Source organism: Lonchura striata, chromosome 28 (assembly GCF_046129695.1).
Source record: "Lonchura striata isolate bLonStr1 chromosome 28, bLonStr1.mat, whole genome shotgun sequence".
NCBI classification, from domain to species: Eukaryota; Metazoa; Chordata; class Aves; order Passeriformes; family Estrildidae; genus Lonchura; species Lonchura striata.
The window spans coordinates 2032752-2057657 of NC_134630.1; the positions used below are offsets into that span (position 1 = coordinate 2032752).

The 24906-nt window shown below is 61.4% G+C and overlaps 4 protein-coding genes across 9 annotated transcripts in view; 3 read left to right on the forward strand and 1 right to left on the reverse strand.

Moving 5' to 3' along the window:
• PIP5K1C (phosphatidylinositol-4-phosphate 5-kinase type 1 gamma) overlaps positions 1-5107 on the forward strand; it is a 49962-nt gene extending 44855 nt beyond the window's left edge. For 4 of the 5 annotated variants that reach the window (XM_021528215.3, XM_021528216.3, XM_021528218.3 and 1 more), the window contains 2 exons: positions 2200-2283; positions 3104-5107. In XM_021528215.3, the coding sequence (XP_021383890.1) occupies positions 2200-2283; positions 3104-3106 (87 nt within the window). In that variant the 3' untranslated portion in view covers positions 3107-5107. The remainder of the gene's footprint in view (positions 1-2199; positions 2284-3103) is intronic. The other variant, XM_021528219.3, reaches the window with a different exon arrangement.
• A 2250-nt stretch (positions 5108-7357) lies between these two features.
• Positions 7358-13200, forward strand: CACTIN (cactin, spliceosome C complex subunit). 2 transcript variants are annotated; one of them, XM_021528295.2, is made up of 10 exons: positions 7358-7578; positions 7855-8338; positions 9160-9255; positions 10170-10315; positions 10412-10574; positions 10679-10796; positions 11009-11201; positions 11527-11649; positions 11760-12052; positions 12516-13200. In XM_021528295.2, exons 1-10 carry the CDS (start codon positions 7376-7378, stop codon positions 13004-13006), a joined length of 2310 nt encoding a protein of 769 aa, XP_021383970.1. In that variant the 5' UTR covers positions 7358-7375; the 3' UTR covers positions 13007-13200. The 2 variants fall into 2 exon arrangements, with proteins under 2 accessions (XP_021383970.1, XP_021383971.1); XM_021528296.2 differs by having other exon boundaries at positions 11784-12052.
• A 7114-nt stretch (positions 13201-20314) lies between these two features.
• TBXA2R (thromboxane A2 receptor) lies at positions 20315-22015 on the forward strand. Its single transcript, XM_021528274.3, has 2 exons — positions 20315-21136; positions 21586-22015. The coding sequence occupies exons 1-2, from the start codon at positions 20330-20332 to the stop codon at positions 21835-21837; spliced, it is 1059 nt and encodes a 352-aa protein (XP_021383949.2). The 5' UTR covers positions 20315-20329; the 3' UTR covers positions 21838-22015.
• Positions 22016-22115: 100 nt separating this feature from the next.
• On the reverse strand, positions 22116-24817 carry GIPC3 (GIPC PDZ domain containing family member 3). The gene is made up of 6 exons (XM_021528275.3): positions 24569-24817; positions 23940-24125; positions 23446-23626; positions 22910-23022; positions 22696-22777; positions 22116-22497 (listed from the first exon to the last, which is right to left on the reverse strand). The coding sequence occupies exons 1-6, from the start codon at positions 24815-24817 to the stop codon at positions 22346-22348; spliced, it is 963 nt and encodes a 320-aa protein (XP_021383950.1). The 3' UTR covers positions 22116-22345.
• Between the last annotated feature and the right edge of the window lie 89 nt (positions 24818-24906).

The following is a 24906-nucleotide window of genomic DNA, read 5'->3' on the forward strand; positions in this document are numbered from 1 at the left end:
GAGTGGGAATTAGGAACCAGCCCAGCAGAAATTGAAATGACACCAGTGGATCTCCTTGTAGAATCTGAGAGAATAATGAGTTCTGTCCCTTTTCTGCAGGGATGGGCTGTAGTGTCACCCTGCCCTTGTGAAAACTGAGAGCAGTGAGGCCCAGGTTACCCAGAAAACCTGTGGTTGTCCTCTCTCCGGAAATGTCCAAGGTCAGATTGGATGGGCTTGAAGCAGCCTGGGATAGTGGAAGATGTCCCTGCCTGTGGCAAGGGGGGAATATTTGGTGATCTTCCAACCCAAACTGTTCTGTGATTCTTAGTACCAGATCTGGCCAGAGAGGCAATGGGGCCTCTATAGGTGATGCAAGCTCAGCTCCCTCAGCCCAGGAAGAGGGTTTTAAAGGCACTATTAAGATGTTTTGAAGGTCCTAAAACTCCAATAGCACACAGAACTGTTTTGGCTTGTGGGGAGCAGCTCATAAACTAAATGAGGCAGGAGCTGGTGCTGGGTTAGGGCTAGTTTCAGCTCTCCAGCCCTTCTCAGCATCACCAGTGTGCTCCCTCCTCACTGACTATGTTCTATGAGCAGGGAGGATTTTCCTTTCCAAAAGATGCAGGGAGGCATTTGAGCATTTAGGGGCTGAATCTAGAGCTGAGATTGTTCTGGAGTTTAGCATTTACCTTCTTGTGCTTTGGGAGAGCTGCTGTCCCCAGGGTGTGGTGGCAGTGCTGCCAGAGCCTCGGTGGTGCAGCCTGGTGCTCCCATTTAGGTTACAGGCAGGGTGCATGGGGAAACAGGGGCAGGAATGTGCCTCTGGCTGTTGCTGATTGGCATGAGGAAGGTGCTGCTGGGCAAACAGGCAACACCTCCTGCAGCCCCTCCTGCCCCAGCTGGGTTTGGCTGCTCTGGCACCGGGAGCGATAATGCCAAGCAATGGGTGCTCCTTTATCTCCCGCAGCTCCCCGCATGCATCAAAGCTCCTAAAAGGCTCTCAAAGAGACTGGCTGGAGCATGTGATTCAGTCAGGATGGATGAACCTTCATGAATGAAAAAGGATGTGGGACAAGTTTGATGTGGTGGGAAGGTTTCCTGTACCTCTGACAGAGCCCTGTGAGAAGCTCCAGACAGGGGCTTCTCAGCCTTTCTCCCAGCAGTCTCTGCTAATGGAGCTGCAGTTACTGGGGGCTTCAGCATGTGGAGCCCAGTGCTTCAAAGCTTCTCTGGCTTCTTGTAGTTCCTTGTACATTGTAGACTGTCACGCTCAGTTCCTGGGCTGGGAACACTGCAGGCTTCTTCCAAACACCCAGTTCTGCTTCTCTTCCTTTGCAGTGCCAGGCTGGGTCAAAGGGGGCAGTTTCTTATCTGTGGGAGCTCCTCTGGAGACAAAAGAGCCTATTTGCAGTGTAAATGGGGCCCCACTAGGAACAATGGAAGCAGAGACCAGCCCTTGAATCTGTGCTTTGTAGGCAGCAGTGTGTCTTGTCACAGCAAAGCCCAGTGCTATGATAACTGTCCCTCAAGGCACACCTCCTTCCTCTCATTCTTTCCAGGGTCCAGTTGTGTTTTGCCTTCTGTGTTGTACTTGTTCCCATCACTCCACTGTCCCCAAGATCTCAGCAATAATTGTTTCCTTTCTGTGGCCACCATGCTCCATGGTTTCACCCCAGCTCTGCTGCCTTCTGCAGAGAAGGAGGAACTCATAACAAACAAATCCAGTTTCCCTGTAAAAGACCTCCTGGACATCGGTTTGTAGCTTGCACAGGGCTCTGGAAATGGAAGGGTGAGAGCTGGTAGCAGGTAGCAGGAAAACAGAGCTGTCACTACTCTTAGGTAAGTCACTTCCCAAATCTCTCCGTTTCTATGGAGCCAGGATGATGCCATGGCCAGGAGCTGAGGTTTCCCTGACATCTCAAAAGCTCTAAAACTCTGTCCCTACAAGAGGAGAAGGTGTGCCACCCCCACTGCAGCTGGCACAGGTCCCGTGTCCCAGTTGGCAGGGAGCCAGTACGTGCTGAGGATGAGGAGGGCTCCTCTGCTGAGAGCTGGCTCTGGGCTCAGTGCTCTCCCTCCACGTGGACAGCTGTTCTTACTGTATTGTTTCCTGCTCTTTTTATTTTCTCCTTTTATTTTTTCCTCTTCTCTCCTTTGCTCCCTGCTCTGCTGCTGCTCTCCCTGCATTCTCCCTGCCGTCTCTGGCCACTCTGGCAGCCGACAGACGAGAGGAGTTGGGTTTACTCCCCGCTCCACTATAGCACTCAGCTCCACTCTGTCTCCGATGAGGAGAGCGATACAGTAAGTGTCCAACAGCCGTGTGCCGGGTGCCCGCTGGGTCGAGGTCGGAGTTTATGCTCCTTCTGCAAGGTCAGCTTGGCCTCTGGCAGCGTGGGGCTCGTGCATGGCTGCAGCAGAGTCCAGCTGCCTCTCAGGTCAGCTCTGTGCTGGCAGAGCCCTGGCCTGCTCAGCAAGGGCTGTGGCTTATTCCAGTTGTTTGGTGCAGGAAAAACTTTGGGGAGTTCAGGTTTCCCAGACATGTTGCTGTTTCTGGAGGATGTAGAACATCCTCTGATTGTGCTGGGCAGCTGGCAGGACACAGACCTGACAGATGTGGTCAACGGTGCTCAGGGGTTTATCCTCTTTCCTCTCATGACCAGAAAGACATTGAGGGGCTGGGGCATGTCCTGAGAAGTGAGTGGATATGGGGAAGGGCTGTAACACAAGTGAGATGAGGAGGGTCTCAGCCTGGAGAAAAGGAAGCTCAGGGGAGACCTCACTCTCCGTAACTCCCTGACAGGAAGGTGCAGCCAGGTGGGGGTCAGATTCTGCTCCCAGGGAACAAGGGACAGAATAGGAGGAAACAGCCTCAAGCTGTGCTAGGGGAGGTTTAGGTTGGATATTTGGTAAAATCTTGAGTGAAAGGGAATTGTCAGGTATTGGAACAGGCTGCCTAGGCATCACTGTCCCTGGAAGTGTTCAAATGATGTGTGGTTGTGGCACTTGGGGACACGGGTTGGTGGTGGTGCTGGGCTGATGGCTGAATTTGGTATTCTTGGAGGTCTTTTCCCACCTTAACAATTCCATGATTCTGTGACTCTGTTCTCTCTGCCTCTTGCAGTAATCTCTATGCAGACACAGAAGTCCCAGAGAGCAGCGATTCCCTCTGCAGGTCGATGTGTTCCCTTTTCGTTGATGCAGCCATTCCAGTGGGAAGGGGAAGAGCTTGCTGACACCAGTATTGCTGCACTGCAGGATCCCAGGCACTGCGTTTCAGAATGGAGCAAAACTATAACCATGTATTTCTACTTACCCCAGACGTGGGCAGCAAAGAAACCACCCGCTCACCCGCAGCTCCCAGCAGAGAATTCTAGCTGGGTGTAGAGAATCCTGGGTAGTAACACAGTGTTTTCCAGATGTGCACTACCATAGCTACCTATCCATGTGTGATACTGTGAACCTTTTTAATTTTTTAATCATGTATTTATTTCTTTTATCTTTGCACAGAGACAGCACAAATGTGCTTTTTTAAACATTTAGTTTACTGCACTTTTTTTTTTTCCTTTTTCTTTTTTTTTTTTTTTCTTTGTCATATATTTGTGCATCAAAAAGGAGCATGAGACTTCACCGAAGAATGGGTAGGAGCACGTTGCTGGGGAGGGCAGGGAGCGGAGTGGCTTCATGTGAGGCAGCAGTGTGGTCTCACCAACTGAGGGAGTCAGGAGGTTTAAGGCTGTCCAGACACTGCCACAGTTTTTCCAAGTGGCCCAAGGCGAATCACTAAACCACTCTGTGCCTCGGTTTCCCCCATGCTAATGGGTGCACAGTACCTGCTTCCGTTATAGCACTTAAACCCTGGGATGAAAGGTGCTATGAAAATGAAATGTATTAAAGGCCATGGAATAGAATTGCTCCCATGTTACCATAGTCCAAAGTAGCCATGCCAATTCACTTGGATCCAAACTCTCTAGTGACTTCTCCTGTCTGTGACACTGTGCGGGACAGCACACAGTGCACACAGCTCCTGGTGCCAGCGACGTGGACTCCTCAGCTCTCCTCAAAGTCGTGATGGGTTCCACCTTCACCCTGTGCTGTACTGCTGCGCCTCCCTTCCCTCTGTGCTTGGAGTCACACCTCATCCAACTGGCCACCGCCTGCTCCAGCCCCGCAGGCACGGACAGAAGGGAACTGGGCGCCTGCCAAGCCTGGCCACGTTGGAGGGCAAGTTCCCCACTCTGCCCAGCCCACGTGGGGCTTGTCCAGACCCTGCATCCTCGTGGAGCCACTCAGCCCCTCACGTGCTCCTGGGTGTACCCTGGGGTCACGGACACTGGGTTCACACGTCCCCTGCGCCCCTCAGGGCAGGCAGGGACACGAGGGCACGTCCACTCACTGGAGGCAGGAATGGGAGCCTGGCTCTGCCATGGAATTGTGCCAGCACTGCTGTGCTCACGGACTCTTGGACAGAAAGCTGGGTGACTGGTTGTTGCCTGGGGTCTGCTGGTGGAAATCCCTGCTGCCGGTGTCTGAGAGGGTTTGTTTTGCAAGGGCTGTGGGCTATAGGTGAGAGAATTTGATGTCACGGGGTGGTGTTCAGGCTCATCCATCAGCAGCACACATATCATAGCATAGTCTGGAATCCAGCAATCCTGTCTCCATCTCCCAGAGAGAACACAGGAAATCCTTTAGACCAGAGGGAGACAGGTCTTGTTCGTTTGCTTTATGAACCTTGCTTGAGAAAGAGTCTCTTTATTCCCTTTACAATCTTCACTGTCCTTGGGATTCCAGGTAGAAGGGTGGGGAAGCGGGACCCTGCTCTCAGGCCTCAGTCCCCAGTCCCCACAATCTCTTCACAGCAGCACTCAGGAGCAGTTAATGTTGGGTCCCAGAAGGTAGCTGGGCTGATGGGAAGCTCTTGATTTTGTACTGTACTGAAGTTAGAATCTTCAGGAATTGATGTTTTTTTCTTGCCCAGAATACAGGACCTGGACTTCCCTTCCCTGCCTGTAGATGAAAAAGGCTGTGAGTTGTGCTTCTTGGGAGCACAGTCTGGGGATTGTGCAAGTTGCTGCTGTTCATGTATCCATGTATTTACCAAATAGTCTATCAAAAGTCTCTCCAGAAACTCTCCCCTTTCTGTTGCTGCTTGGCAGCTCATTCTCCCAGCTGCAGCTCCTGTCCCATCCCACCTTCCTGTACCACCCGGGGGGCTCTGCAGGCTGGGGGGGCTCAGGGGTTGGTGGAGGGGAATGGGAGCCATGCAATGCCTACAGCCTCACCTGCCTTTGGGCTCAAGGCAAGGAGCGTCAAAAAGCTGAAATTCAACCGCTTTTTCCTCTAGCAATGTGTGTAGAATGGCCAGAGGAAGGCACATGCCTGCTGCTGCAGCTGCTGCTGTTGGGTGCTGTGCTGGTTGAGGGGGCTCTGGGGGGAACCAGGGTGGGCTGGAGCTGTTCTGACCCAGGCCCCTGCTCTGGGACCACATCAGTCAGGGGTTAGAGGGTTTGGCCTCATCAGGACTTTCCAGCCACCTGAAATCAAACATCTTTTTTGAGGTGGTTCAGGCATCATTGATGGAGATTTTATTCCTTCCCCTCATTTCTAGGGAGTCTCTAAAGCTGCTTGGTGTGTGTGTGCTGGGAGTGTCCCAGAGAAAGCTTTGTGAGCTGGAGCTGTGCTTGGGTCCCGAGAGAGGGGTTGAACCCAGAGCTCCTGCAGCATGTTCATTCAATTCAAAGAATTGTCTTCCCTTTTTGATATGATCCTTGTGCAGTTCTGAAATGCTTGACCCTTTGGAGGAGGTCTGGATGGGCTGGGGTGGTCCTGTAAGAGCAGAGGCAAACAGCTTTGTCAAGGGGACAAGGAGTTCCTGTAAGGTAGATGTTGATCTAAAGGAAACTGCCCCTGTTCAGGCTGGCACAATCCCTGCCGTGTCACCTCCTGTCCCAGCAATTCCAGTGCTGGGGAAACTGCTTCCCACAGAGGCTGAAAGGCCCTTGGATTTTAGAGCTCATTCTTGGCCCCTTCTGCATGGCCAAGGGAGCAGCAGAAGCTCTGGAGCATATCACAGGCACAGCCAGTGCTGCCTGGGCAGGAACAGCACTTGCCCATGGCAAAGAGCATCCTTGTTCGCAATGTTCCTCCATCTGCACTTCAGCTCATGCTGGACTTGCGGTGTTGTTCTCTGCCAGGCTCCCTTTAGTGACCCAGCAGGTGCTGTCCATGCTCTCCACCATTAAAGGAGGCACCAGGAGTCTTGTACGCTGAGCTTTGACCCCGCAGGACAGCCCCTTCGCACACAGGTCTGTGCCAGCGCTGTCCTTCATCCCCAAGGTCCCAGCTAGGATCTCAGACTCTGTGACCATTGCCTGGTGCTGGGGCTGCAGGTGAGCTCTCCCTGACAGGTATGAGGCTGGCAGGAGAAAATGGGATCTCTGTCCTTGAGTTTGCAGTCAGGCTCCTGTAAAGGCTCTGGGGCAAACCCAGGAGCCCGTAGAGACCCTCAACACACGCAGAGAGGATGCAGCTTTGGGTTGCCGCTGCCTCTCCAGCCACGTGTCCTGGAATTGCACGTTGGGGAGTTTTTCAGTGAAGGCAGAGCACTCACAGGCCTTGGTCCAAGGCAGGCAGAGGCGTTTGCAGGGCTCCATCGCCCCTGCATTCCCCTTCTCGTTCCCAGCCACTGCTCCAGAGCCTCCCGAATGGACAAGGAGAAAGCCAGGGCTGAGGCGGCGTCTTGGGTCATGCCTGAGGGGTTTTCTGGCCATGCCAACCCGCGCCAAGTCTGTCCTGGTGGCTGTCCCTGTTCCCACCCCAGTCTGTCCTGGTGGCTGTCCCCGCGGATGTCGCTGTTCCCACGCGTGTCCGTGTGCCGAAAGGCGGGGACGCCGATGTTGGGGTGTGACCCCATCTGTGCTCCGGGGGCTCGAGGCCTGGGCGCCGTTTTTCTTTCCTCGGTGGTTTTGAGGGTTTTTCCCCTCCTCCTCCGGGAAGCCCCTTTGCCAGAGCTCTGTACCCGCTCCGGTGCAGCGTTCCCAGCGCTGCTCTGTGCCGAGCACACAGCTCCGTGCCGCTCCGGTGCAGCGTTCCCAGCACACAGCTCCGTGCCGCTCCGGTGCAGCGTTCCCGGCACACGGCACACAGCTCCGTGCCGCTCCAGTGCAGCGTTCCCGGCACACAGCTCCGTGCCGCTCTGTCCCGGTCTCTCCGCCGCGGGCGCGCCCGGCCCGGGCAGGGCGGGGATCGGGACAGGCCCCGCCCCCGGCGCGGGGCTGCCCGCCGCCCGCCTGTGTGCGCCGGGGCCGCTGCTGGGGCGGGGCGGGCGCAGGCGGGCGGCGGGGCAGCCCGGTGAGCTGAGGCCCCGCGAGGCCCCGGGGCGGGGCCGCCGCTGCCGATGGGCTCCGGGCCGCGCAGCCCGGGCCGGGGCGGCCGCTCCGAGCGGGACCGGGAGCGGGAAAGGGACCGGGAAAAGGAGCGGGACCGGGAAAGGGAAAAGGAACGGGACCGGGAGCGGGATCGCGGGCGCTCGCGCTCTGGGAGCCACGGGCGGCGACACCGCAGCCGGAGCCGGGGCCGACGCCGGGAGCCGAGCTCGGGGTGAGTGCGCGCCTGGCCCCGAGCGGCTGTGGGGAGGGAGCGGGCCGGGGCAGCGGGGCCCCTCCCGGCGCCGCCCGCACCGCCGGGCCCGGTGGGGCCGCGAGGGGCGGCTCGGGCCCGCCGGTCGCGGGGAGGGACCCGGGGCGGGCAGGGCCGGGCCGCGGGTGCCGCTCGCTGTCCCGGCGCTGCCGGTGGCGCCGGTGCCGGGCCGGCCTCGCCTGCGGCGGGAGACGCTCCGTGCCCTCCTCCCGCTGAAGGCCGGCTGTGCCCCCCCAGCTCGGACTCCGGCGATGAGAGACAGAAATGGAAAAAGAAGAAAAGAAGCCGCAGCCGGGACCGCCACCGTAAGGACCGGAGGAAACAGCGCTCCCGGTCCCGGGGCCGCTCCTCCGGCTCCAGCCCGGAGCGCGGGCGGGACAGGGCAGCGCGGAGCCGGGAGCGGCGCCGCAGGAGAGATGGATCCAAGTCCTCCGTGTCCTCCGTCAGCTCCCCCTCCCCGCCGCGGCCCCGGGAGGAGCCGGGGCAGCAGCTGAGCCTGCAGGAGCGGCTGAGGCTGAGGGAGGAGAAGAAGAAACAGGCGGCTCTGATGAAGGCCCTGGAAACGCCCGAGGAGAAGCGGGCACGGAGGCTGGCCAAAAAGGAAGCCAAGGAGAGAAAGAAGCGGGAGAAGATGGGCTGGGGTGAGGAGTACATGGGCTACACCAACACGGACAATCCCTTCGGGGACAACAACCTGCTGGGCACCTTCATCTGGAGCAAGGTGAGCTCTGCCCTGGCCCTGCAGCCAAATGGAACAGGCAGGGGGAGGCAGGGGGATCTGTGCCTCAGGTGGGGTCTGTATCCAGGGCGGTGAGATAAGATGGGTCAAGGGCAGGAGAGGGTCTGGGAGCTGCAGGCTGAGTGCTGGGTGACATTTATTGAGTCAGGGACATGACAATGGTCACGGGAATGCTGCACTTCTGCTGTAGGAATGGCAGAGAGCTGGGGGTGTTCAGGGTTAAGGAGAAGAGAAGGCTCTGGGAAGACCTTAGAGCTCCTTCCAGTGGCTACAGAGGCCCCAGGAGAGCAGGAGAAGAACTTGACAAGGACCTGGAGGGACAGGACACAGCGAATGGCTCCCACTGCCAGAGGGCAGGGCTGGATGGGAGATTGGGCAGGAATTGTTCCCTGGCAGGGTGGGCAGGCCCTGGCACAGGGTGCCCAGAGCAGCTGTGGCTGCCCCTGGATCCCTGGCAGTGCCCAAGGCCAGGCTGGATGGGTTTTGGAGCAGCCTGGGACAGTGGGAGGTGTCCCTGCCATGGCAGGAGGTAGAACAAGATGACCTTTAAGGTACCTTCCCTCATGACACCGTGATGCTGTTGTGCTGGCACTCACCTCACCAAGCCAGGTGGGCTATATGGGCTGAGCCTGGGTTTGCTGAGGGGCTTCAGGAGCAGCATTTGAGTGATTTAGAGACTTTCAACAGGATCAGACCTCACTCGAGCAGCAGAAATGGGTGAAGGGAGTAGCAGTTGCTGGCCAGTGAGGGGCTGTGTTGGTCCTTGGGTCCTTTCACAGCTTCCCTCGGTTATTCTGTTTAAGGCACTGGAAAAGAAAGGCATCAGCCATCTGGATGAGAAGGACCTGAAGGAGAGGAACAAGCGAATCCAGGAGGACAATCGTCTGGAGCTGCAGAAGGTGGGATAAGATGTTCTTTTCCATGTCACTGAGAACCCTGTTTACAGCCTGGTTTGAGGAAAATGCCACGCTCCGGCATGGTGTGGGTGAAAGGAGGCAGAGATCTCTGAAGTTTGCTCTTGGGGAAAGAGGTTTATTGGGGGTGCAGGAGGGTCCTGCCTCGTGCTCCCAGACACAGCACGTGGCTGGGCCTGAGAGGGTGGGGGAGGAGAGAGACAAAAGGAGGGTTTGGGAGAGGGGAAGCTCCAAGGGAGGGAAGGAGGTTCCAGGAGGGGAGGAAGTTCCAAGATGGGGGAAGAGGTTCCAAGAGGGCGCGTGGCCCCTCAGAGACCCCTTATCAGGAGAGCTTTGAGGTGGGTTGGGATGAGGCATATCCAATGGGGTTACAGACACTGATGTTTTAGGGGAGGGTACAGAGGTGTGGGATGAGCCATACATCTTTTGGGGGTGGGATGGAACAGTCCGTTTCACCCCAGGACTCATCTAAAGGCAGGGCTGTCATCCAGCTAGCTGGGAGAACTGTTCTCATCCTAGATGTATTATTTATGAACAATTATATTTATCTATCATCTGCAACACTAGCTCTCACTGGGAAGTCCCCATTTTCTTCTCCTGTGTGTGTCTAGTCTGTAGGATTGTGGGAGTCATAGAACCCTGGCTCCTGCTGTTCCAGGATGAGAAACTTCTTGCCTTAGGTTTGAGCCCAGGAGCTCAGGAGGTGCTGAGGAAGACAGTGCCAGGTCATGACACTGAGGCACTCAGCTGTGCCTGTGTCCCCTGTCTCCCACAGGGCTGGCAGGAGCCAAGGCAACTCAGGGATGGCTCATGGCATGGCTGTGTCCTGGAGCAGGTGCCGGTGGTGCCTGCACAGGCACCCACCCGCAGTGGCCTCACAGCTCTGTCACCCTGGGCAGGTGAAGCAGCTGCGCCTGGAGCGGGAGCGGGAAAAAGCCATGCGGGAGCAGGAGCTGGAGATGCTGCAGCGGGAGAAGGAGGCTGAGCACTTCAAAACCTGGGAAGAGCAGGAGGACAACTTCCACTTGCAGCAGGCCAAGCTGCGGTAGGTGTGCACCTGCTCAGAGCCAGGCCTGGCAGGGAGCAGAGGATGGCACTGCTCAGTGTCCCCCATGTCCCTCTGTTCCTGCACCTTCGCCAGGTCCAAGATCCGGATTCGGGATGGGAGGGCAAAACCCATTGATCTTCTGGCCAAGTACATCAGCGCAGAGGACGATGACCTGGCGGTGGAGATGCACGAACCCTACACCTTCCTCAACGGCTTGACCGTGTCCGACATGGAGGACCTGGTGGAGGACATCCAGGTGCCTGCTCTGCTGCCCTTCTGCCTGGGCTCAGAGCTTCTCTACTAGCTCTGCTCTCCTGTCCCTGGTGTGGAGCAGGTGCCTGATGTGTCTTCTGCCTGCAGGTGTACATGGAGCTGGAGCAAGGAAAGAACGTGGACTTCTGGAGGGACATGACCATCATCACGGAGGATGAGATCGCCAAGCTCCGCAAGCTGGAGGCCTCCGGGAAAGGAGGACCAGGTGAGCAGGAGAGCAGAGCCTGGTGTGGGTGTCGGGGTGAGGGGTGGGTCACGTAGGGCACTGTGTGTGCTCAGGCTCAGAGGGGCTCTCTTGGACCTGCTGGATGGAGGCTGTGGAGCTGTCCCTGGCCAGGGTGCGCTGGCTGCTGTCAGAGAACCGGGGTGAGCGCAGCTGAGAGCCCCGAGCCCGACCGGCTGCCCTCACCTGTCCAGGGGAGCGTCGGGATGGCGTCAATGCCTCGGTCAGCTCAGACGTGCAGTCCGTGTTCAAGGGGAAGACGTACAACCAGCTGCAAGCCCTGTACCAGGGCATTGAGAGCAAGATCCGGGCAGGAGGGCCCAACCTGGACATCGGGTACTGGGAGAGCCTCCTGCAGCAGCTGAAGGCTTACATGGCTCGGGCCAGGTGAGAGCAGAGAGTGGGGGCAGTGCAGACACTGCCGTGGGCAGAGCTGGGGAGGCATAAACCCAGTTGGAGGGGGGAATGGGGGAGGGTGTTCTGCCTTCTCTGAGATGGCTGATTTCCAAGAGGGGAGCAGGGTGGGACACCCAGTCCGTTATGCAGCGGTGATGTTTAGTGAGGTCTCCAAGAGAACTGAACTGGGGCTTTTTCAGCCCAAAGCCATCCAAGCCCAACAGGCTTCTGCCCATGGAGGTGGGTGTCAAAGCTTTTGGCAGTGGGAGTGAGGTGGTTCTGCTGGCTGGGACCCAACAGCTCCTCTCCTCCTCAGGCTGCGGGAGCGGCACCAGGACGTGCTGCGTCAGAAGTTGTACAAGCTGAAGCAGGAGCAGGGTGTGGAGAGCGAACCGCTCTTCCCCATCATCAAGCGGGAGCCAGCTTCCCCCAGTGACAGGTGAGCAAACTCCTGGGCCTGTCCCTGGGCACAAAGGCAGTCCTGTGCCCTCGCCCTTCCCCAGGCAGAGCTCAGGTGAGCAGCCAACGAGGGTACCATCCCCGTCCCAGTCCTCTCTTCTCCCTTCCATGCAGGCTGGATCCCGAGGAGAGCCTTGAGGCACAGCCAGGGCCATCCTCAGAGCCAGAGGCAGAGCAGGACACAGAGGCCAAAGGAGAGGCAGAGGGGGAGGCTGTGCTGATGGAGGAGGATCTGATCCAGCAGAGCCTGGATGACTACGACGCGGGCAAGTACAGCCCCCGGCTGCTGGGCCCCAGCGAGCTGCCCTTCGATGCCCACGTGCTGGAGGCCGAGGAGGACACGCACCGGCTGCTGCTCCTGCGCCAGCAGCTCCAGGTGACAGGTGAGCCCCAGGGCAGGCCCTGCACCCGCCACCTTTGCAGCCTGCCCAGCATGGGGGACATGCAGAGATTCGGGGTGCAGGACTGGAGGGGACACTGCCCTCAGGAAAGGGCAAGAACTTCATCTGGGTCAGGCACCCAGAGCTGACCTGGCAGAGGGGTGCTGGAGCAAAGGGCACTGTGGCCTGGGCAGGAGCCCGGAGATGGTGTTCAGGCTGCTGGTGCTCCCTGGGGGACCTGCCTCACTACCGCCAAGATGTTTGGGTGCAGACAGGCAGGAGGGGTGTTTTGGTTGAGTTTTCCAGCACAATTCTGCTCAGAGCCTGCAGGGCAGCCCGTGCATTCCTGTATCCAGTTCTGCATCCTCTGCACAGCATCTCCTTCTCTACATGCCTTGGAGCAGTGTCTCACAGCCCAGGCCTGGCTGGCACTGCAGAACCTGATGTCACCTCTCCTCCCCTATAGGTGACGCTTCCGAGAGCACCGACGACATCTTCTTCCGCAAGGCCAAGGAGGGCATGGGCGCGGACGAGGCGCAGTTCAGCGTGGAGATGCCGCTCACGGGCAAGGCCTATCTGTGGGCTGACAAGTACCGGCCCCGCAAGCCCCGCTTCTTCAACCGTGTGCACACAGGCTTCGAGTGGAACAAGTACAACCAGACCCACTACGACTTTGACAACCCTCCCCCCAAGATCGTGCAGGGCTATAAGTTCAACATCTTCTACCCCGACCTCATTGACAAGCGCTCGACGCCCGAGTACTTCCTGGAGGCCTGCCAGGACAACAAGGACTTTGCCATCCTGCGCTTCCATGCCGGGCCACCCTATGAGGACATCGCCTTCAAGATTGTCAACAGGGAGTGGGAGTACTCCCACCGCCACGGCTTCCGCTGCCAGTTTGCCAATGGCATCTTCCAGCTCTGGTTCCACTTCAAGCGTTACCGGTACCGCCGGTGAGGCCTCGGCGCCCTCGGACTCCTGGCAGGGGCGGGCAGGAGCTCTCGTCCCACGGCACAGACACTGTTCTATGCATGGCCCCAAGGCCTGGCCCAGCACTGGCCATGTTCCTGAGGCTTTTCTCTGTCTTTGCATTTATCATGAAGGACCGTGAGTCTTTGGTGTAAATAAAATAAGGGTTGTTTTAGCCATGAGATCCTGGGCATGGGCATCCCCATTGCTCCTGCCTGACATCACCAGCCAGTACTATACCGGGCCAGCATGGGGAGCTCCCCTGGGTAGTGCTTGGGCTGGGTGTCCTCACCCCTGTGTCTCTGGGGCTGTTACCCCATCCCCACATGTGCTCCTTGCCCTTCTCCAGCCTCCTCCCACTCCCAACACTTTCCCCTTTTCAGTGCCAGACCAGTCCAGCTGCTGCTTCCCAGCTGGAGTCACAGGGCCCTTGACTGCACCAGCTCAGCACTGCCCTGTGTCCTGCTTCATAGAGGGCCCCCTCACCCTCCCCCAGGCCCCATTCCTGGCACGTCGTCCCCTGGGATCTGCCTTCCCCAGCCTGGGAGCAGTGCCACATCTCTCAGTCCTGGCTGGGGCATGGGAGCCTTTAGTGCTGCTCTGGTGGAGCAGAGAGAGGGATGCTGCTTGGGATATTTCCTTACAGGGGAAAATCCGGATTCCAGAGCCTGCAGTCCCTCCCACACGATGCCTGTGAGGCTCTCCCTGCCCTGGACAAGAAGCAGTTGCACTCTCCAGTATCCTGTTGATGAAGTAGGGGTTCCCAAGGGCCTCTATTGATGTTGAGACAGGTTTTGTCACCTTAGGGACACTTCAGCATTGAGGTGGGACTGGCTGGTGTTGGTCCCACCAGATGATGACCATGGGCACAGCTACATTCCTCTGGGATCACCCCACATGGCTCCATTCCCCACAAGCCTCCTAAGCCCAGGGTATGCCCATTCAGGCAGGCAGGATGAGGTGCTGGTGAGTAGTGCCTGGGGGTGCAGGAAGCCTCTGCCCTGGCTTCACCAAGAGGCCATTTCCTACCTGCATCCAGCCCCTCCCAGTACAGGCCCATGGTGCAGGGACTTAGGGGGCTGTCCTGGTTCCCCAGCACTAGGGCAGAGCCAAGCCTGCTGTGCAGGGCTCTCCAAGCCCTTGGGGGCTGCCCCATGGCTCAGGGGTGTTGCCTTGTCCTGGCTCTGCGGGCGGGATCCAGCTGCAGAGCCACCGTGGGAGCTGGTGCTCAGGAGGCTTCCATTCCTGCCCTGGTCACCCACACTTGTGGGGCTTGGCCTGCCTGCAGATGGGGGTGGGGGACCCCAACTGCCTTGGTCCTGCACATGGGTACCGCCTCCCATCCTGCCAGACATCCCCAGGGCCAGCAGCTGCGCCGGACACGTTCCCTGGCCTCTCCTTCCTGGCAGTTATTTCCAGCTGCTGCCTGTGCAGGGGGGTTTCAGGGCTCAGCACAGGAAGTGAGTGAAGGCCTGGCCAGGGAGGAGGAAACGGGGAAAAAAACCCAAACCCCAAAGCTGGTGATTGGTGCCCTCCCTGTTCAGCTGCCAGGCAAAGCCTCCCTTCCCATAGCCCTTCTCTTTCCCTCCTGGGCACACGCAGAGGTGGGAGAACTCTCCCAACAACGTCCCACTGTATCTCCAGCCAGAACAGGGTCCATATTATCCTCTTCAAGGCACGGCGTTTCCCTGCATGTCTGACTGCATGGGGGTCACTGAGCAGGCACAGGAACCTGGGCCCCGAGAGCTGCTGCAGCCCCTGGGCATGTGCCAGGGCCAGATCAGCGTCTGTGTTCGGCTGAAGCCCCTGACGGCTTTTCCCTGACCTGGCTGCTCTCAGTGCTCCTCCTAGTCCACATCTCCCTGAGCTGTGCCGAGGACACAGCGGCTCGGCCGGGCCACGCCCGGGCGGGGCGGGCGGTGGAGCTGCCCCGTGTCCCATCATCCGTGATGGGCTCAGCTGCTCCCGGGCACACCCCGGCCCCAGCTGGGACAGCAGCGGCGCCCGAGCCTGCGGGCTGGCCCTGCCTTCCACCGGGGCTTTCGCCGCGACCGTCTTTGCTCCAAACCTGGCGGGATGCTGCGCTCTGCATCCTCAGTGCCGAGCCGGTGCTGGGGAAACCTGCCTGGGCACTCACCTGAGCGCCGAGCCGCTGTGCCCCTTGCTCGCCTTGACGGGATGTCCCGCGGACTCCGGCGCTCCAGCGCCGAGGCCAGAGCCGAGCTGTGCCCTCCTCGGCGGAGCACGAGGAGCAGCCCCCGAGGCTATCGCGTCCTGAGACCGGGGGAGGGAACGCTGCCTGGGGACGTGCCACCGCTGCTGGTCTCGGGTTTGGACAGCGCAGCGACATCCCGAGCTCGGAGCTGCCGGGCTGGGAAAACCCCCGGGAGGCGAATCCCCCCAGGGCAGGGACGGCCGGGGCTGCGGGAGCACCCTGGGACCTCCCCCCAGCGCCGGAGCCGCAGCTGCCTCTCCCCTCTCGGGTCCCGGGGTCGCTGCGGGGCTCGGCGGGGACGCCGCCTCTGTGGGACCCCACCGCGGTGCGGGTCCCGCTGGGGGAGCGGCACGGCCGGAGCGCCCGCCTCAAGCCCGCCCGGGCAGGGACTGGCTCGGGTAAACAAGTGAGTAACGGGGCGGGAGCGCAGCCCCGAACGGACCCAGCCGCGGCTGCCTCCGCCAGGGGGGCTCTGGGCACCGGCCCCGCGGGGGCTGCACCGGAGGGACGCTGCCGGGTCCCCGGGGCGCTGCCCGGACCGGGGGCGATGGGGCCGGGGGCCACCCCCGCCTGAAGGCCCGACCCGAGCAGGGAGGGAGCGGAGAGGGACGGGGCCGGTTCCGGGGGGCGCGGCGAGCCCGGCCTTCCCCCGCCCCGCGGCGGAGCCGAGCCGAGCCGGGCTGAGCCGAGCCGGGCTGAGCCCAGCCGGGCTGAGCCGAGACGGGCTGAGCCGAGCCGGGCTGAGCCGAGCCCAGCCGGGCTGAGCCGAGCCGGGCTGAGCCGAGCCGGGCTGAGCCGAGCCCAGCCGGGCTGAGCCGAGCCCAGCCGAGCCGGGTGGGTCCCGCCGGCAGCGAGGTAGGGCTCGGGTCTGTGCGGGGAGGGAGGCGTTGGAGGGGAGCGAGAGATGCGGGGCCAACGGACAAAGAGGCCGGAAGGCTGGGATGGACGGACAGAGACGGGGACGGGCGGACAGACCGCCGGGCTGGGACGGGCGGAGCGGCTGTGCGGGGCTCGTGGGGCTGTGTAGGACGGTCGGGTCTCCAGCGGCTCCCAAGGCTCCCGGGGCTCCGCCGCCGGCTTCGCGCACAGCCCCGAGGATCCGGGGCGTTTCGAGGGAGGGGAAGCGGAGACCCCATAGAGGGAGACGGAGACATGGTGTCCCCGCTCCCCCCGCTGTCTGTCTGTCCCCGGGACCGAGGGTCCGTGACAGGAATATCTTGAGCGTCCCGTCGGAACCAGGATTTGCTGTCGGGGCTCTCCCGCCGGGACGGGCTCGGGTTCCCCCCCCGCCCCCATGTGCCGCTGGCTCCTCTGGGAAGAGCCGGAGAAGGAGGAGGAAAGGCTCAGGAAAGGGTCGGGAAAGGAAGGGTCTATTTCGGGCTGTCGGGGCGGGCGGCCCAGCAGCCTTGAAGCTCTCGAGATGCCGCGACGCTGCGGGCGGAGGCAGCCGCGGGACGGGGGGCTCTGGTCCCCAGGGCTGCCGAGCCCCAGCTTCTGCACTCCAGGGCACTCGGGTTGATCCTCCCGCCTGCCCGGCTCCGGGGCCCTGGAGATTGTAATGGGGACGGTGCCAGTGGTTTCTCAGTCAGACGAGAGGCTGGAGACCTCTGCCCTGGGCCACAGCAGGGACAGGGAAAACCCCGGCGAGGACAGTTATCATGCCTGAAATGTCCTCTGGCCTGGGTGTTCTAGGGATCTCCCTGGCAGAGACGAGGCCAACTTCTTCAGGAGCAGATCCTAGTGATGGTTGTGGGTCCAGGAAGGAACACTCAGCCCTGCCTCATCTCCATGGCCTTTCCTGTCCTAGCTGATGAACTCGACCTGATTTGATCCCCCAGAGCCCCAGGCTGGAGGGAGGTGGCAGTGGGACCACACCCATCCCTGACAGGTGACACAGTGTCCCATGGGACCACCTGCACTAGGGGCTTCAGGCTGTGGAGACAGAAGAGATCATGAAGGAAGGTCATTGTCCTGGAGAGCTCCAGCAAGCAGAGTGGCCACACAAGGGATAAATGCAAACACCCTGCAGCATCGCTGCACGGCTGCCCTGTGGCTAAGCACCAGGGGCAGACCCCGGGTCGAGGGTAGCATGGGGTGTGGGGGAGTCACTGCTGTCTGCTTTGGGGGTCCCTTTGCAGGTGTGTGGTGCCTCTCCCAGCCCCCACCCCAGCGTGATGTTGCAAGCCCTCTCCAGACCCCATGCCCAGTCCTGCCTGGGGAAGCCTGGGGAAGCAGTGGGCTGGGGCAGAAGCTGATAAGGAGCAGCTTCCCACACTCCCCATCTGCCTTTCCCTCACTCCCCTCGGATGTGGCCAGGGCAGGAAGCAGTGCCCAGCAGAGGCAGGGCAGCCTTGGTGCATCTGCAGCAGGACCCAAACCTGCGGTGCTGCCAGGAGCCCCCCCCACCCCACTGCCAGTGCCTCACAGCCTCCAATAGAACATTTCAGAGCTAGCTCCCTTCCTCTGGAATTTTACCCCAGCACCCCTTGCCAAACCCTTGCTCCCATGGCATGTCCATTTTGATGGGTCCAGAACCCCATACCCGAGCACAGGGGGTCAGTGGGGGCAGTCCCTGGACTCTGCTGTCCCCACGTGTCCGTCCTCCTGCATCCCCCTGTGATGGGGGGAATGGCAGGGGGCGACCCCCCACCCCCACACGAGCCCCTTCCTGGAGGCAGCACTGGTGTGTCCTGGCACAGCAGAGGTTCCCTCGCTCCCAGCCCTGCAGCTGCTGAGTGGCCCTTTGTAAATATTAGATTTTCTCTAAATGTGGTGCCCAGCTGAGGCAGCTCTGCACAGGGGTCCCAGCTGCTCAGCCCCTGGGCCCAGCTCAGAGTCCTCTGAGCCCCGGGGTCCCTGTCCAGGCTGCAGTGGGGTCCAGGCTGTGCTCGTGTCAGGAGGTGAAGGGAGGACAGGGAGGGGATGTAGGTAATGGTGGGATTTGGAGCTTCTGGGGCTGCTGCCTCCTTGCCTGGCCACGGTACCTCTGCAAGGAGACCCCCCCCACCACTGGACACGGTAGGGAGGGGTCATACCCTGCCACAGTGAGCCAGGGACAGCCAGGAGCAGCCTGTGGCTGTGAGCACCCAGCTGACAGGGACAGCAGGGCAGCGTCGCCCCAGGGACTCTTGAAGCCCAGTGAGCCGAGGGAGCCCCCTGGGACACGGGGCACATGTCTGGGGACAGTCCCTGAACAGTGTGGGCAGGTACATGGCAAGGGACAACTGGAGTGGGACTGGCACACCAGGCACTCGCGTGGCATCGCTGTGGGGCAGGGGTGACTTTGTCACCTCTCAGAGGACATGGGAAAGGCTGGTGGCTCCTTAGGGTCTTAGAATGTCACGCTGAGGCCTCAGCACGTGTCTGCAGGGCCGACGCCTCTGGGGCTGACGCGGTCCCTCGGGGACCAGTGAGAACAAACAGCAGCGAGTTTTCGCTCTTGGCTCATGGAAAAAGCCGGGCCCACCCTCACGGTGATTCACCACCAAGCGCCGCCAGCCCCCCACGCAGGACAGGAGAGGGACGGGGCCGAGCCGCCGCCACCGTGCCGGGCCCTTTCCCCGCTGCCTGGGCTGCCGGTCCGGGGCACGGCCGGTCCGGGGCACGGCCGGCGCCCTCGTCCCCCGTGTCACCGGGATGAGGCCCAGGGGGTGTTGCAATGCCTGGCCCCATCCCAGCCCACCCGGGCTGTGGGATCGGCGCGTGCCTCGGGTGCGTGCCGGGGCTCCCAACCCTGCGGCCACCCTCGCACCAGGGGCCGGAGCGGGGCTGGCAGTGAGGGGTGTCTGGGTGGGGCACAGGGCGTGGGGACCCAGAGCCGGGCCAGTGATGGACAAAGAGCCACGATCAGAGCTGGGGTGAGGTTTAACTTCAATGAGGGACAGAGGACAGGTGGCAGTGCCACCCTGCACGAGAGAGGAGCACTGCATGGGGGCTTTGCAGGGGTGACGTGCTGGGGTAGGGCATCTCACTGGGCGTTCTACTGGGGCCACTGGGCTGAGGACCGTGTCAGCCAGGAGGGTGGGCTGGGGGAAGTGGGGTGGTAAGAGCATCCACAGCCTGGAGAACTGGCTCCCAGGAGAAGAGGGGGGGTGTGGTCCCTGTGGGAGTCTGTGCCCCAGAGTATCCAGTCCCCACCGTTGCCAGATCTCTGTCCTGTCCCACATCATCCCATTTGCAACTGGACTAATTTGCAATGAAGGGCCACGTAGGACCCAGAGTTGGACTTGATGAACCTTGGGATCCCTTCCAGCACAGGATATTCCACGAGTCTATGATTTCCAGATGATTCCCAGCCCAAGTGAGGCAGAGTGATGCTGACTGGGCTGTCCATCACCATGGCCATCCCTGTCACAGCCACTGTCCTGGTGACAAACCCACAGCTCCCAATCTGAGGGGTGCCAGGAAAGCAGAGCAGGTCTGTCACCCTCATTGGCTATGGTTTGGATATGGTGCCAGGGTTGCAGCACAGGTTTGAAGCTGTACCTCAGGTTTCCCCAGCACACTGGAGGAATGGGACATCTTCACAATGAGCCAGGGGTTTACACACAGGGACAGGCAGAGTGTCAGGATCGTGCCATGGTGCAGCCACTCTGCACCTTCAGACTGTGTCCCCCAGCATGATGGAGGGTGATGGCCCAGGGATCTCTGGCTATGTCCCCCTGGGGCAGGAGGGAGCCAGGCTGTCAAAGCTGAGTTTCCCCCAGCACCCGCTGTGGGGACTCAGCCTCATGGCTGCAGCCCCACGTGGCTTCTGGCCCGGGACAGTTAATCCCAGCAGCTGTGGGGCTGCAGCCCTTGGCACCCTCTGCAGCTGTGCCTGGGGACAGCACGAGCCAGGTCCCACCCTGGTGTCCCTCTCCATGGGCTGTGGTCCCACCCTGGTGTCCCTCTCCGCAGACCCTGGAGGACCCCGTATGTGCAGGCTCAGGATGGATGATGGGTGGGCTTGGCCATAGGGAGCAGCCCTAAATTCCCTCTGTTCCCCCCACAGGGCGAGGTGGGATTGGTGCTGGCAGCAGCGGGGGGCTCCTGCCATGGAGCAGAGCCAGGTGGGTGCCTGAGGCTGCTGGAAGGAGCAGGAGGGGGTGTGAGACATGGAGCCCCCCAACAGCAGCACGGCCAGGCAGGCAGACTCGTGCTTCGGTGTGTTCAATGCCAGCGATGGCCGTGCCGGCACACAGAACAGCATCACTTCACCCTGGTTCTCCACAACCTTCGGCCTCATCGGCCTCTGTTCCAACCTCTTTGCCCTCTGTGTCCTGGTCAGCTCCTCCCGCAAGCTCTCCAGCCAGGCCCGCTCCTCCTTCCTCATCTTCCTCTGTGGGCTGGTGGTCACAGACTTCATGGGGCTGCTGGTGACAGCCTCGGTCATCATCCCCTACCACTTCACCAAGTTCTCCTGGGCCAAGGTCGACCCTGGCTGCCACCTCTGCAACTTCCTTGGCTTCTCCATGGTCTTCTTCGGGCAGTGCCCGCTGCTGCTGGGAGCCACCATGGCCGGGGAGCGCTTCTTGGGCATCAACCGCCCCTTCTCCCGCTCCACCAGCCTCTCCAAGCGCCGCGCCTGGGCCATCGTGGGGCTGGTGTGGGGCTTCTCCTGCTTGCTGGGACTGCTGCCGGTGTTCGGCCTGGGGCGCTACACGCTGCAGTTCCCGGGCTCCTGGTGCTTCCTCACCCTCCTGCCCGACACTGGCAACGTCATCTTCTGCCTGCTCTTCGCACTGCTGGGCATCCTCTCCGTGCTGCTCTCCTTCGTCCTCAACACCGTCAGCGTGGTCACGCTCTGCCGCGTCTACCACGACCGCGAGTCGGTGCAGCGGCGCCGTGACAGTGAGGTGGAGATGATGGTGCAGCTCGTGGGCATCATGATCATCGCCACCATCTGCTGGATGCCCCTTCTGGTGAGGCCTCTGTCCTGGCGTGCCCCATCACCACCCCTCCGTGTCCCTCCTGGGTCTTTATGTTCTTTATGTCCCCCGTTCCTCCTTGTGAGGGTCTTTGTGTCACCTGTTCCACCTTGTTGGGTCTCAGTCTTGGTGTGTTCCCCCTACCTCCCTCCAATGTCCCTCCTGGGCCTTGGTGTCCCCCACCCTTCACAGTGAGGTGCCAGCTTTCATTGTGTCCCCTCCATGTCCCTGCTAGGGAGGTCCCAGGTCTGGGGGTGTCCCCTTGGTAAGACCTCCCCTGCCACCTCTCTACACCCTGAGTTGGCCCCTGGTGACAGGCAGAGCAGTGCCCCAGACTGGGGCAGACTCCTCCAAGGGACTCTGTGCCTCGACCTTCATCACTTCCCCATCCTGGAGCAGCTCATGGATCCTCCACTGTCATTTTTGTCCCCTTCTCCCTCCAGATCTTCATTGTCCAGACGGTCCTACAGCACTTGCCTGGCCAGGCGCAGGTGCTGCCCACGGACACGCAGGAGATGCTGCTGATCTACATCCGCATGGTCACCTGGAACCAGATCCTGGACCCCTGGGTGTACATCCTGTTCCGCCGGGCCGTGCTGCAGCGTGTGTACCCCCGGCTGCCCCCCCGGCCCTCCATCGTCTCCCTCAGCCCCTCCCTGCCCCGCAAGCTCACCGCTGGCTCTGTCCTGCAGTAGCACCCTGGGGACGGGCGCTGAGCAGGGGGACATGGCCATGCCCCATCCCACACCCACAGGGGATCCTCATTACCCGCACCCAGGGGCTTCCCTCCTCACAAGCCCGACAGCCAAGGGGCTGTCAGAGGGCACAGGGCTGCATCCCCCTCCCTCTCCCAAATAAAGCACAGCTCGTGCAGCTCTTGGTGCCCGCTGGGGGTGACCATCAGGGGCCCCAGGGAGGGTACCTGGGAGGAACCCACCCTGCTGACAATCAGAGCAACAGCCCTTCTCCTCCAGTCTCTCCTTTAATAAGCCACAGCCGCTGCCCACCACACTGGGTGATGTGCAAGGAGGATCCTCAGGAAGGTGGGTGGGTTGGGTGCCTTCTGCCCCCCAAGCCAAGGGGACAGATCTAGGTGCTGATCAGGAGGGTGTGGGGGACAGGATGGGGACCCCCATCAGCACCTCAGTCCCAGATGGGGTGGGGAAGAGGTGGGGGCATGAGGAGAGGACAAAAGTGACCCAGCTACTTCTTATCCCCCTTGGGGTGGCAGACGGCTGCCCACACCTCAGCCACGAACTCCGGGGGGAAGGCGAACTCGCCCAGCACCGAGTCTAGCCCCTGGGCAAGCTGGGCCACGCTGGGGCTGCCCTTGGCAGCCTCCACCATCGTCGAGGCTGTTGGGGAGAAGAGGGAGGTCAGGGCCAGTGGGAGGGGCTGGGACAGGAGCAGGGGCTGAGTCAGGGTCTGGGGGCAGGAGCTGGGTCAGCGCAGGGGCTGGGGCAGGGTTGGGGTGAGGGTCAGGACAGGGGCAGGTCAGTGGTAGGGGTAGGGGCAGGGTCAGTTACAGGTGAGGGTCTGGGCCCCCTCCTCACCCAGCTCACTGTCTCGGATGCCCATGTAACTCTCCAGCAGATCATCCACCCGCCGGGCATCCTCTTCCTCGGAGGGGCTGGGCTGGGGGCGAGGCACCCGGGGGTGAGTGCCGGGCAGCGCATGGAGCACCCAGGGGCAGGGGGATGCTTATCTCCACCCTGGCACAGGGTGAGCCACCACAGGCTCGGGATGGGGGACTCGGGTGGGCCTTACCCCCTCCTCCAGCACGGCTGGACCCTGTGTCCGCAGCCGCAGCGTTTCCTTCCCGCTGGCCACTCTGCCTTCGCCTGGGGATTTGCCTGTCCGTGTCCGCTGCCCAATCATGTCTGTGCCCCGGGGCGGGGGGTGAGGCACAGGCAGGACCGGGCACCCCCTGCCCCTCGCTGCTCACTGCCCGGCCATCCCCCTGCTGCCCAGGGGCACTGCAGAGTGAGCCGTGTGTGGGACAGGGTGGGGTGTCAGGGGCACCCAGGGGTGCAGGGCGGGGGATGCTCGTGGTTATGGGGTGTTCATGGATGCTCTGGGCAATGCTCACAGAGCAAGGGGGTGCCCAAGGGGTGGGCAGGTGTGGGGGTCCCCATGTGGGTGCCCCAGGGCAGTGGTGTACACACACATAGTGGGGGTCCAGAGGGGTACACAGAGGGGGCAGTAAACCCTGGGAGGCACTCAGTCACTGGGGAGGGGCTGCAGGGCCTGGGGGACAATCCCAGGGTCCCCAGGGCAAGAGCAGAGAGACCTTCCCAACTCACCAAAGGCCTTTTTCGGCTGGACCAGGCGGAGGGTGAAGGGCTGAGCCCGCGGCAGCTCCCGCAGCATCCGGGCCACCTCGTAGTGCCGGCAGCCCACAATGGTGTGGTCGTTGATGGCCTCGATGCTGTCCCCCACACACACTGTCTGCAGCCGGTTGATGATGCTCCCCTCCTTGATCCTCTGGGGACCACGGTGGGACAGGGACACAGCGACCACGCAGCACAAGGGGACAGTCAGACACAGCCCCCATCCCAACCCACACACAACCACCTCAGTGGTCCCACGCCCTTCGGTAGCCAGGTCAGGCAGCGAAGCCCTTCCAAACATCCCCATGGCAGGGAAGATCCCCAGGACCAGGGTGGACCCAGGGAAGGACTGATGTGGGGAGTCAGGGAGGAGCCTGGTGCCAGGAAAGAGATGCACAGGAGATGTCACCTGCAGGGCCACAGTGCCCAGGGCTGCCCCAGCCACGGGTTGCTCCCTGGGGGTTCACCTTGATGAAGGCGTAGCCAGCACCGTTGTCTGTGATGGTGAGGCCAAGAGCGTCCTCTGTCTTGGTCACCTCCACCTCCTTGGTCTCACCCCGGACGTGGGCGAAGATGAAATCCTCCAGGCCAATCTGTCCCCCCAGCAGCTTCTGCATGTCCACTTTGTGCGTGTTGAGCGTGCAGAAGAGGATCTGCCCCGGGGAACCCCATCAGCAGGGACTGGGGATGCCCCAGTAGGGCAAGAGGTGTCAGGGGAGCCACAGCCAGTTCAGGGGGATTCAGTCAGATCTGGGCACTGCTAGAATAGAGGGGCCCAGCGACCCCCAGCCTGTGGGGACCCTGCACTGCCTCATCCCTGTGCACCTTCCCCCAGCTCCGGGCAGCTGGAATCAGACAGGGACTGGCAGCCACAGCTCCCTGCCCACATGCTGGGGGGAAAGTGAAGCACAGAGCCCCCAAGCCCTCCCCAGAAGAGCCAATACAACCCTGAGGCCATAACACTCTTCCAGAAAATTTTGGCGGCTACATTTGCAAGCATCTGGGGACTCGGGGGAGCACAGGCCACAGACAGTGCCTCAGGGTGGGTGTCCCTGCCTGGGGCATGAAGATCCCGCCCCAGGCCACAGCCCCTCACCTCGGTAGGCGAGATATTGAAGACCTCGGCGATTTTGGCGTAGAGCTCCTTGACGTTGGTGAAGCCCTCGATGCGCCCCGTGGGGCTGCCGTGGGCCAGCTGCGTGTGGAACACCAGCCTGGGCCGGGCACGGGAAGCCCGGGGGGCTGCGGGGCCGGGCGGCTCGGGGGTCCCCGGCTCCTGCCCCACGCCGTTCTCCATGGGGCCGCCCTCGGGGGGCTGCCGGCCGTGCCTGCCCGCCCGCTGCATCCCTGCGGCGCTGCTGAATTATGGATGGGGCTGGCTCCCCGCCGGCCGTAAGGTGATCCCCGCAGCCGGGAACCTGAGCCGGTGGCGCA

What these genes read in the sequence shown, in the direction of transcription:
- CACTIN (XM_021528295.2), top strand. Translation starts at nt 7,376, where the DNA reads ATGGGCTCCGGGCCGCGCAGCCCGGGCCGGGGCGGCCGCTCCGAGCGG. An exon ending in ATCGTCTGGAGCTGCAGAAG is followed by an intron (nt 9,256 to 10,169) that starts GTGGGATAAGAT and finishes CACCCTGGGCAG; the next exon opens with GTGAAGCAGCTGCGCCTGGA. An exon ending in GCTTACATGGCTCGGGCCAG is followed by an intron (nt 11,202 to 11,526) that starts GTGAGAGCAGAG and finishes TCTCCTCCTCAG; the next exon opens with GCTGCGGGAGCGGCACCAGG.
- TBXA2R (XM_021528274.3), top strand. Translation starts at nt 20,330, where the DNA reads ATGGAGCCCCCCAACAGCAGCACGGCCAGGCAGGCAGACTCGTGCTTC. An exon ending in TCTGCTGGATGCCCCTTCTG is followed by an intron (nt 21,137 to 21,585) that starts GTGAGGCCTCTG and finishes TTCTCCCTCCAG; the next exon opens with ATCTTCATTGTCCAGACGGT.
- GIPC3 (XM_021528275.3), bottom strand. Translation starts at nt 24,817, where the DNA reads ATGCAGCGGGCGGGCAGGCACGGCCGGCAGCCCCCCGAGGGCGGCCCC. An exon ending in TCAATATCTCGCCTACCGAG is followed by an intron (nt 24,126 to 24,568) that starts GTGAGGGGCTGT and finishes TCCCCGGGGCAG; the next exon opens with ATCCTCTTCTGCACGCTCAA. An exon ending in CATCCGAGACAGTGAGCTGG is followed by an intron (nt 22,498 to 22,695) that starts GTGAGGAGGGGG and finishes TCTCCCCAACAG; the next exon opens with CCTCGACGATGGTGGAGGCT.